At 45.5% G+C, this 12,046-nt stretch overlaps 1 protein-coding gene across 1 annotated transcript in view; it reads left to right on the forward strand.

Annotated features, from left to right (window-relative positions):
- Positions 1 to 8,186, forward strand: part of NETO2 (neuropilin and tolloid like 2) — a 36,407-nt gene extending 28,221 nt beyond the window's left edge. Inside the window, exons 4-9 of the mRNA XM_040409900.1 lie at positions 1,185 to 1,433; positions 1,954 to 1,998; positions 2,082 to 2,209; positions 4,265 to 4,493; positions 5,463 to 5,576; positions 7,355 to 8,186. Of these exons, the coding sequence (XP_040265834.1) occupies positions 1,185 to 1,433; positions 1,954 to 1,998; positions 2,082 to 2,209; positions 4,265 to 4,493; positions 5,463 to 5,576; positions 7,355 to 7,935 (1,346 nt within the window). The 3' untranslated portion in view covers positions 7,936 to 8,186. The remainder of the gene's footprint in view (positions 1 to 1,184; positions 1,434 to 1,953; positions 1,999 to 2,081; positions 2,210 to 4,264; positions 4,494 to 5,462; positions 5,577 to 7,354) is intronic.
- Positions 8,187 to 12,046: the final 3,860 nt, after the last annotated feature.

The raw sequence follows: 12,046 nt of genomic DNA on the forward strand, positions 1-12,046 counted from the left end.
CAGTATCACACATGATAGGATTAGATACTGCAGCTCAGCAGACCGTATCACACATGATAGGATTAGATACTGCAGCTCAGCAGACAGTATCACACATGATAGGATTAGATACTGCAGCTCAGCAGACAGTATCACACATGATAGGATTAGATACTGCAGCTCAGCAGACAGTATCACACATGATAGGATTAGATACTGCAGCTCAGCAGACAGTATCACACATGATAGTATTAGATACAGTGCTCAGCAGACAGTATCACACATGATAGGATTAGATACTGCAGCTCAGCAGACAGTATCACACATGATAGGATTAGATACTGCAGCTCAGCAGACCGTATCACACATGATAGGATTAGATACTGCAGCTCAGCAGACAGTATCACACGATAGGATTAGATACTGCAGCTCAGCAGACAGTATCACACATGATAGGATTAGATACAGTGCTCAGCAGACAGTATCACACATGATAGGATTAGATACACAGCTCAGCAGACAGTATCACACATGATAGTATTAGATACAGTGCTCAGCAGACAGTATCACACATGATAGGATTAGATACTGCAGCTCAGCAGACAGTATCACACATGATAGGATTAGATACACAGCTCAGCAGACAGTATCACACATGATAGGATTAGCTACTCCAGCTCATCAGACACTTGTGTTCTGATAGGATGGGGTTTATGGAAAAGATAAAAATGAGGCCCCTTTCAGGTGCTGCTTGGCACTGAGAATGAAGGCTCTGTAGAGCGGATGTTGCGATGGGTCCCCTTGTACGTTTTTTCTACTCAGAGGCACCGACCACCTGTCCAGGGACCTGCAGCCAATGCCATTTCAATGAAGCTGTGCTGCAGTTCCCCTGCACAGCAGGTGGCGCCACTGTGCAGAGAAGAAGCAATAAACCAGCACTGCCCCAGTCTCCGGATCAGTAGAGGTCTGGAGGTCAGGCCTCTGTTCTACTGATATGCTACCCCTTTAAGTCAGTACAGCTCTAACAGAAATTATCACCCAGACCCCTGAATGACTAATTCCCCACGTTATGTGAGGATACTCCCTGCTTCTGCACGACTAGACTTGCTGTCCGGTGCATTATAATGGCACGTCTGCTGCAGCCCTTGTGCCTATAAAGTATATGATAACTTATTGTAGCCTTGTGCCGTTGTGTCCCCCCCCAGCTGCTCCTCGCCAGAGAATCGAGCTGACCTTCGATGAGCCTTATCACATAGAGCCGTCCTTTGAGTGCCGCTTCGATCACTTAGAGGTGAGGGATGGTCCGTTTGGCTTCTCGTCCCTGATCGACCGATACTGCGGCATCAGGAGTCCGCTACCAATCCGATCCACCGGCCGATTCATGTGGATTAAATTCACTTCGGATGAGGAGCTGGAAGGACTGGGATTCAGAGCAAAGTATTCCTTCATACCAGGTATACAATAGGGGACTTATAATATGCGAACAAGGCAGATCCATGGCACACTTGGCAGCGACCTTGAGATGTACCTGTTTTCGGGGTGCCATAAGTCACCACTAGTGGGTGCTGTTACACAGCTCATATCCATTCCAGTGCAAAGTGACCCTACATTCATAGGTTTAAATGCTATTATGCTGGAGCAGATGAGGGGCCCCTGGTTACCACTGGTAAAGAGGAACGCCTCGTGTCCGCCTGTGTGCAGCACTTACCCAATAATGTTATCTTCGTCCGCGGGAGAAATCTGGGTGCCAGCCTTGGTCGCCTTGTTTCAGGTTAAATCCAACACTTGTGGACAGCAAACACCAAATCCCTGGTACTGATAAGCATGCATGCCGCCTAACTAATGAAGAGTATGCACCCACTAAGTGCCCAGCAAAGTGCCAGTCAGGATCTGCAATGCTATCGAGTATATACCGGTCATTCCGGATTAAAGGAACTTTGTTCACTATTAACGCATCATTTCTATTGCCGGCAGATCCAGACTTCAGCTATCTCGGAGGAATCCTCAATCCAATCCCAGGTCAGTAGTCGCCTCTTCTGCGCTCTTTTTACTGGAGCCACCTCCTATCCCGTTGACCACTGCCCCCTCCTTTGTCCTCTCAGATTGTCAGTTTGAGTTGTCAGGACCAGATGGAATAATTCGTTCCAGCCAAGTAGAACAAGGTGATAAACTGAAGGCCGGTCAGGCTGTGGACTGCATATGGACCATTAAAGCGACGCCAAAAGCCAAGGTCAGTCACGTTGGGGTACAGGACGGTAAAGGAGCCACAAGCATAAATTCAAGGACTTCTCAATATAAGTTTGTCAACTTTTCTGCACATTTATGGTACAAGGGTCCTTGATTAGCTGATACTTGGTGATTTTGTTTTCTACGGCGCCCCCTGCAGGGCAAGCTAAACATTGAAGGCAGTTGATGCTGAAAAATCTGAAATCTCCAGGGTGTACATTCAGGGCACTTGCAGTAGACACGTTCTCAGCTTTAGGGCTCATGCCAACGGCCGCGGATCCGCATAACACAGATACCAGACAATTGCATGCCTCCAATTTTTTTTTTACTCCTGCAGAAATGTCCTATCCTTGTCCACAAGACAGACAAGAATAGGACATGTTCTATTTTTTTGCGGGTCGCATAACGGACTTAGGCCCCTTTCACATGGGCGATTTTTCCGCGCGGGTGCAATGCGTGAGGTGAACGCATTGCACCCGCACTGAATCCGGACCCATTCATTTCTATGGGGCTGTTCACATGAGCGGTGATTTTCACGCATCACTTGTGCATTGCGTGAAAATCGCAGCAAGCTCTATTTTGTGCTTTTTTCGCACAACGCAGGCCCCATAGAAGTGAATGGGGCTGCGTGAAAATCGCAAGCAAGTGCGGATGCGGTGCGATTTTCACGCACGGTTGCTAGGAGACGATCGGGCTGGGGACCCGATCTTTATTATTTTCCCTTATAACATGGTTATAAAGGAAAATAATAGCATTCTGAATACAGAATGCTAAGTAAAATAGGGCTGGAGGGGTTAAAAAATAAATAAATAATAATTTAACTCGCCTTAATCCACTTGTTCGCGCAGCCCGCATCTCTTCTGTCTTCATCTGTGAGGAAAGGGACCTTTGATGATGTCACTACTCTCATCACATGGTCCATCACATGATCCATCACCAAGGTTATAACCATGTTATAAGGGGAAATAATACAATCTACACAACCTTGAACCCAAACCTGAACTTCTGTGAAGAAGTTCGGGTCTGGGTACCACAGTAAGTTTTTTATCATGCGCGTGCAAAACACATTGCACCCGCGCGATAAAAACTGAACAACGGAACGCAATCGCAGTCAAAACTGACTGCAATTGGGTACCTACTCGCGAGGGTTTTCCGCAACACATCCGGACCTTATCCGGACACGCTTGTGTGAAAGAGGCCTTATGGATGCAGAGAGCACACTGGGTGCTGTCCGCATCTTTTGCGGCCCCATTGAAGTCAGTGGGTCCACATCCAACCCCAGAAAAATGCGTATCGGATGTAGACCAAAACTATGGCCGTGTGCATGAGCCCTTAGTTAAAGGGGTATATATATATATATAGTATATGTATAGGGATAGGTTTTTATTTGTAGGGATAAAAGGTCAGTCATTATACTCAGTGGTGCAATCGGATATTTAGGTAAAGCATTTAAAAAAATTTACAATTATGCACTAGTGAATTTAGCCATATGATCCCCATATGCATCATTTTGTGTCTACAGCTCCTGTATGTCTCCATGGTAACAGACTACAAATGGAACATTGTGTAGTCTGGCCCTGTAGTCATATAGCACTTCCATCATTGCATACCCAACTTCACAAAAGCTGCACATGACTAAGACAGAGGTCTGTCAGGGACTCCTGCAGCCATAATATGCATTGCTGTAGGTAAGTGTCCATTAGCACAAGGTTGAGGAGGAATTTTGGACCATTCCACCCTACCAATGTGTTTCAGTTCACAAATATTTCCGGTGATGTACAATATTTCTCCATGGTAACAGACTACAAACAAAGCACTGTGTGGTCTGATTCTGTATATTTTATTACATATTTCCATCTATGTGTCCATCTGCACATGATATGCATTGCTGTGATATTGGGATGTCAATCTCCCCTACAGAGAATCATATTTATGGCCTACCATTTACATTGCCCGAGGCTCCTGGCTGGTGGGAAACTATGGCAGACACAACCCTGAATGAAGCACCACTGTGATCTGTAAATGCTCATCATCCCTGAATATAACCCTCTCTATCCAGATTTACTTCAGGTTCCTGGACTATCAGATGGAACATTCCAATGAATGCAAGAGGAATTTCGTGGCCGTGTATGATGGAAGCAGCTCCATAGAAAACTTGAAAGCCAAATTCTGCAGCACCGTGGCCAACGATGTCATGCTGCAAACCGGGACCGGGGTTGTACGGATGTGGGCGGATGAAGGGAGTCGTCTCAGCCGTTTCCGAATGCTCTTTACGTCTTTTGTGGAACGTGAGTTATTAAAGTTGATGCCCACCATTCTGTTTCTAGGTCCATATTCTGTGCAGATTCATCTATCGCTACAACTGTCCATACATTTACAGACACAATCACCAGAAAGAAATCCGTGATTCTGGACCGGTTTTTCACTGGTTTGCACTGTGCATACGTTGGCGGTATTCAGTCCATGTTCAGTGCAAAGAAGCCTATCGACAGGATATGCCCAAAAGTGGGACCATCACTTATCTCAAGGACAAGGCCACATCTTGGGACCGCCATGAATGGAGAGGTGGTCGCAGCACATGTGCAGCTCTCTACATTGACTACCATGGGAGCTCAAGCTAGTACACTCGGCTATTTTGGGGAATTCCCATAGAAGTGAATAGAGAGAGCACAGCCACCTATCTACTCACATTGGCCGCATGACAGGGTGCTGTTCTCAACATGGATGGGAATACCCCTTTAAGAGAAGACAGGATTGTTGCTTCTAGGTTTCCTCATAGTGCTGCAGTCAGATGCCAGCTCCTGAGGACCTAATGAGGTCATGTGTCTAATTTGTGATTCAGTGGAATTATGTAGGGGACCATTTTGGGACTATGGCTTATTTGAAGGGAACGTCATATCTCTGTAAAAACTGTTTGGTCCTTGTGTGATTGTTTCCTCAGGTGTCCAAAATAAAAGGCGAGGTTGGCAGCCTTGTTTTTAAGAATTATTCTAGGTTACCTGTAGCCACCACTAGGGGGAGCTCACTGCATGTGGATTATACATCTAGCGATGAGGGGCATAAATCAGTGAGTTCCCCCTATTGGTTGCAGTGTCACAGACAGCAGAGGAAACTGTTCTGGGACTTGGTGCAACTAGCAAAACAGCGCCCCCTATAGTTACACTCGTCTGCTTAGAACATTTTCATGCAAATCATTGACAGAAATTGTGGTCCAGATGAAGAGTCATCTAATTCGTGTCTGTTTCTCATTGTAACAGCTCCCTGTATGGACAGCACGTTCTTCTGCCACAGTAACATGTGCATTAATAACTCCCTAGTCTGCAATGGAATTCAGAACTGTGCCTACCCCTGGGATGAAAATCACTGCAAAGGTAAGTGTGTCTGACGCCAAACTGGAGTCCATCCATGTAATAATACTGACTGCGATACAGCACTAGAACAGGAGTCCAGTTGTTGTAAAGCTACAACCCCCAGCATGCACACCTGTTTTGCCGTTCTGGGCACTCCCATAGAAATTAATAGATCATGCTTGGAGTTGTAGTTTCCCAACAGCGGGAGTGCCGGAGATTGCTGACCCCTGGTCTAGAAGGTAGACAGCAGCTCTCGGGCATGATGGAACTTGTAGTTCCAGAACCATTAGTAGCAGACCCTGCCTTATAGCACTCTGTATATTCATTCTTCATATAGTAAATTGTCCAATTATTAGTTTTTTTCTCCATTATAATTTCCATTTTCTACTTTAATGCAAACATCTTAGTAAGAATGTGCACAATCGTCCCTTACCTCCTCTCTGGGCAGCTTTAAGGCTTCCATCCACTCTATGTTTCAGCTCATAAATAACATTCGATGCTACTAAAAAGATCAAACGAAAGGTACGTCAGAGCCCGCCATGTCCAGAGGAGGCTCAAGAAAAATATCCTTGTCTAAAGCTTTATACACAAGTGTGAAAAATATATCGCCCGCCATGGAAAGGCTCCAGAAGATACATGATCCCTGTGTGCAGGCTTGCTTATCTATATATAGCTCTCGACTGCCACCTAGTGGCCATATTTATATCATGAGATAAAACAAAAAACAAGCAGGTTTTCCCATTCCTTGAGAGCAAAGGTACCAAATGCAGAAACATAAAGCACAAAATGTGCCTTAATATTGGCACCAATTGCTCAAACTCCCGCCCAACACCATCAGTTTGCAAGTGTCTAGAAAGAGGGGTGTGGGCTAGAGGAGTTTTAAAATGCTAGAAAATGTAATAAATTGCACCATTTCTGGGACAAGAAAAATGTATGTTACAGTTGCATTAAGTGAACCCTTTGGAATGACCTGGGTTTCTGTATTGATTACTGATACAATGTGTTCCGACTGTTATCCAAGTCAAAATTACAGACAGACACAATGTAAGCTAATAGCACACATATAGTTGTACTGCCCATGTCTTTTATTGAGCACATTGTGTAATCCCTTTAATTTAATAACCTGTAGATCCTCTCTGCCAATGTGTTTCAGGTCATCAGTATTTCTGGTGTTCTTTTTCCTCTAAACATTTGGTGCAATGTGTATCTTTATTTTAACGTGAATTCAAAAGATTTGAGAATAAATAGGCTTACGCAGGCTAAGTGATGAAAATATTTACTAAGTGTGATTAAATCTCTATTAGGCAAAACAGACAAATTACATAATCACAGCCTGCAACACAATGGGGGAGCTCCTGTCGCTGTGCTAACCACATAGCACATGTCTGATGTTCCATGGTAATTCAAGAGAGAGATAGAGACTTACAACATCCTACCTGGATGATTTTCTCAATGGAGCAAAGTTCCTTGTCTTTGTACCTTTCAGCCCCTCCATCTAAGACTATCCAGTGTGGAGCACGTATGTCTTATGAGTTAACCACTCTGGAATGTGGTCTGGTGGTCATCTGACACAGAACATTTGCTTTGTATATGTTAACTAACTATCCCTAAGTCGCTACATTATGAGGAATATAGAAGGTAATAGACAAATTAAAGGGGAATAACCAATTAGTACTCAATTATGTATGTCAAATGCCAATTATTTCTTGTAAGATACAACACAATCATTACCGCCATCTTGTAAGCTGATGCTTACTACAATATGACTGATAAATGTCCTCCATTGTGTTTTCCTACAGAAAGGAAAGAAATGGGGCTATTTGAGCAAATCACCAAGACCCATGGGACCATCATTGGCATCACCTCTGGGATTGTCCTGGTTCTCCTTATAATTTCCATCCTGGTGCAAGTTAAGCAGCCTCGAAAGAAAATCATGGCCAGGAAGACCACCTTCAACAAGACCGGCTTCCAGGAGGTGTTTGACCCCCCACACTACGAACTCTTCTCCCTCAGGGACAAAGAGATTTCTGCGGACTTGGCCGACTTGTCAGAAGAACTGGAAAACTACCAAAAGACGAGGCGTTCATCTACCACCTCCCGCTGTGTTCACGACCATCACTGTGGCTCCCAAACTGCCACCCTCAAACAGAGCAGGACCAACCTAAGCTCTATGGAGCTTCCGTTCCGCAACGACTTTGCCCAACCGCAGCCGATGAAAACCTTTAACAGTACATTCAAGAAAAGCACCTATGCTTTCAAGCAGTCCCACGACTGCGCAGATAAAGGCATAGAAGACCGCGTCATGGAGGAAATCCCTTGCGAAATTTACGTCCGTGGCCGAGAAGATTGCGCTCAGGGATCGATGTCTATTGACTTTTAATTGCCTCACAGATTAAAAAAATAAAATAATAAATTCAGATTCCTTCTACTAAAGCGATATATATATTTTTGAGACAATCCGCAATAATCATTGCGTTTTCTAAAAGGCAACAATAAGGAGGCTCCAAACAATCCAGACAAAATTGTACATTAAAGCTCTCTATTTTTTGAGCGAGAATTTAAAGGAAAAAAAAAAAACTGAGCATTTTGCATGGCATCGGTTCTCTGTGTTAATAGGATTTTCCATAAACTGCACCCACCATGATGGGTGGGGGAGGGGATGATCACACTGATGAGTATTGTCATAATTGATTCTTTGTATCTGTTTTTTTGTTTGTTTTTTTGCCTTTTACGTTTTTACACAAAATAGAAATTTGTTACTTTCGGAATCAAATGTTCTAGGATCATATATGGTGCTACCTGGAAATAATAAAAGAGAAGAGCCTTGAGAGTACATTTGCCTTGTTTTCTAACTTTATTGTTTGTCATTTTTAAGTTCCAGGTGCTGACAATAAATCAAGACTTCTGAAAATCAACGCTCATCCTACATAAATAAAATGACTTGTACGGCAGCTCCCTGCCCCCCTTCAAGTAAAAAAAAAAAAAGGAAAAAAGTTGTCATCTTGTGTCAATAAGTTATCTTCGTAAAGCTGTTTGACAAAAATAAAACCGCCATAATAGGTGGAGGACTAAAATTCATAGTTAAAGTGGCCGTTCATCGGTATTTTTTTTATATATGGGTCAGAGGGAGTTAAAAACAACAAAGACATCTCAACCTCACCCATTCCACACTGCTGCTCTGGTCCCTGCCCGCTAGGACCGCCTAACAGACATTACTGTATCCGCCATTTCCGGTGTGTGTGTCCGGCAGGGACCAGGAAGTGGAAAGCAGCAGCTGGGGACCGATGAGGATGAGTAGGGCTTCTTTTTTATTTTTCACCCACTGTTAGGCTACTTTCACATATGCGTTTTTGCCTAATTCGTCAGGGATCAGCAAAAACGCTTCCGTTATTGATAATACAACCGGCTTCATCCGTTATGAACGGATTCGGTTGTATTATCTTTAAAAATAGCAATGACGGATCCGACATTAAAACCATTTTAAGTCAGTGGGTGTCGGATCCGTTTTTTTATTGTGTCCGAGAAAATGGATCCGGCACCACTGACTTACATTGTGTTTCATGCAGGATCCATTTTTCTCCGCACTGCTAGCAGCGGCTTTCTGTCCGCTATGGTAACGCAGCCAAACGAAACAGAATGCATTTCGGAGCACTCTGTTCCCTTCAGTTCAGTTTTGTCCCCATTGACAATGAATGGGGACAAAATGGAAGCGTTTTTTATCTGGTATTGAGATCCTCTGCCAGATCTCAATACCGGAAAAGAAAAACACAGATGTGAAAGTAGCCTTAGCCATATATTATAAATGTAATACTAATGGATAATCCCTTCAAAGAGGCTATCCCATGGATTTAAAACTTTCAGTCACTTATGTAGAGGACTTTCTGCGGGTGGACAGCAGCTCATCAAGCACCTGCATCTCCCAGCATGCATTGCAGTTAGCTTTTGTTAACCCCATCCTCCCCTAAATAGAAAATAGTCCTTCAACTATAGCCCCAGAGATACACAAATAAAGCCCCCGCAATTTCCTTCTCCACCGTTTTTCTTCGCTTTATAAGACGAACCCGATAATATGACGCAGGGTTGAGAGGTGGAAAATAAGAAAAAAATATTTTTCATCAGACCTCATATCAAATCCTCAGATCAGACCCCCATAAATATCAGGACATCAGATCAGGCTCCCATATCAGGACATCACATGTGACACCCTTATCAGGACATCACGTCAGCCCTTCATGTCAGATGTCAGACCCCCTTCAGACCTCAGATCAGTCCACCTTGTCAGACCCTCTTCAGACCTCAGATCAGACCACCTTGTCAGACCCCCTTCAGACCTCAGATTAGCCCACATTGCCAGACCCCCTTCAGACCTCAGATCAGTCCACCTTGTCAGACCCCCTTCAGACCTCAGATTAGCCCACCTTGTCAGACCCCCTTCAGACCTCAGATTAGCCCATATTGCCAGACCCCCTTCAGACCTCAGATTAGCCCACCTTGTCAGACCCCCTTCAGACCTCAGATTAGCCCATATTGCCAGACCCCCTTCAGACCTCAGATTAGCCCATATTGCCAGACCCCCTTCAGACCTCAGATTAACCCACATTGCCAGACCCCCTTCAGACCTCAGATTAGCCCATATTTCCAGACCCCCTTCAGACCTCAGATTAGCCCATATTGCCAGACCCCCTTCAGACCTCAGATTAACCCACATTGCCAGACCCCCTTCAGACCTCAGATTAACCCACATTGCCAGACCCCCTTCAGACCTCAGATTAGCCCACATTGCCAGACCCCCTTCAGACCTCAGATTAGCCCACATTGCCAGACCCCCTCAGACCTCAGATCAGCCCACATTGCCAGACCCCCTCAGACCTCAGATCAGCCCACATTGCCAGACCCCCTTCAGACCTCAGATTAGCCCACATTGCCAGACCCCCTTCAGACCTCAGATCAGCCCACATTGCCAGACCCCCTTCAGACCTCAGATTAGCCCACATTGCCAGACCCCCTTCAGACCTCAGATTAGCCCATATTGCCAGACCCCCTTCAGACCTCAGATTAGCCCACATTGCCAGACCCCCTTCAGACCTCAGATTAACCCACATTGCCAGACCCCCTTCAGACCTCAGATCAGCCCACATTGCCAGACCCCCTTCAGACCTCAGATTAGCCCACATTGCCAGACCCCCTCAGACCTCAGATCAGCCCACATTGCCAGACCCCCTCAGACCTCAGATCAGCCCACATTGCCATACCCCCTTCAGACCTCAGATCAGCCCACATTGCCAGACCCCCTTCAGACCTCAGATCAGCCCACATTGCCAGACCCCCTTCAGACCTCAGATCAGCCCACATTGCCAGACCCCCTTCAGACCTCAGATTAGCCCATATTGCCAGACCCCCTTCAGACCTCAGATTAGCCCACATTGCCAGACCCCCTTCAGACCTCAGATTAGCCCACATTGCCAGACCCTCTTCAGACCTCAGATTAGCCCACATTGCCAGACCCTCTTCAGACCTCAGATTAGCCCACATTGCCAGACCCCCTTCAGACCTCAGATTAACCCACCTTGCCAGACCCTCTTCAGACCTCAGATTAGCCCACATTGTCAGAACCCCATCAGACTTCAAACCAGATTAAAATAAAAAAAAACTCCTCTTACCTATCCTGCGCCGCGGATCCTCTCCCCGTCTTCCCGGCCTGCCCTGCTCTGTCACCTGACTGCGTGCAGCGTCAGGTCATAGTGCGTGCACTACGTCCTTACGCTGTACGCGGTCAGGACAGTGAAGCGCCGGCCCCAGGAATGACGATCGGGAGAGTGAGTATTAAAAGCGCTTGTGGCGCTTCGCTGCCCGCACCTAATGGATACTAGTGAGCGCTTACACTTTTTTTTTTGGGGGGGGGGGGGAGTGCGTCTTATATAGCGAAAAATACGGTAACTATAGGGACGAATGAATGAAAGGTATCTGGACCATTTCACTACAAGATCACTATGCCGGCTCTGAGAGAAGGAGGAAGAAACCAGGGAAGCTACTAATCATGTCCGTCCACCAGTGAATGCAGGAGAGGGTGGGCCAGAAAGATACATAAGCGCTACCAGAGACAAAAATGTAATCTACATAAAAACCTAACTTTTTTTATTGAAAATGCCCTATTCACCGCATACTAATACTTTACTGCAGCATAACGTGGTTAAAATCCTCCCTGCAGGCAATTAATTTTTTTTGCACAGATTTAAAATTTTATACACTTTTCTGGTACTGCAGGTTAGCGGCACATAAACCCCTACATATACATCCCATATGGCCATACCGTATCCAACCCCTATAATGCCCCCCTCACATAGATTGTGCTTACCTCGTCGCTTCTGATGCCTGCCCAGCCACCGCTGCACCTCCCAGCCATGTGGATGAAAACATCTGGGGGCAGGGGAGCAGCCTATAGCAGGCTGACAGGGACCAGCCTCCCTAGCATTGTGGCTGACACTAGGAAG

Source organism: Bufo bufo, chromosome 10 (assembly GCF_905171765.1).
Source record: "Bufo bufo chromosome 10, aBufBuf1.1, whole genome shotgun sequence".
NCBI lineage: Eukaryota > Metazoa > Chordata > Amphibia > Anura > Bufonidae > Bufo > Bufo bufo.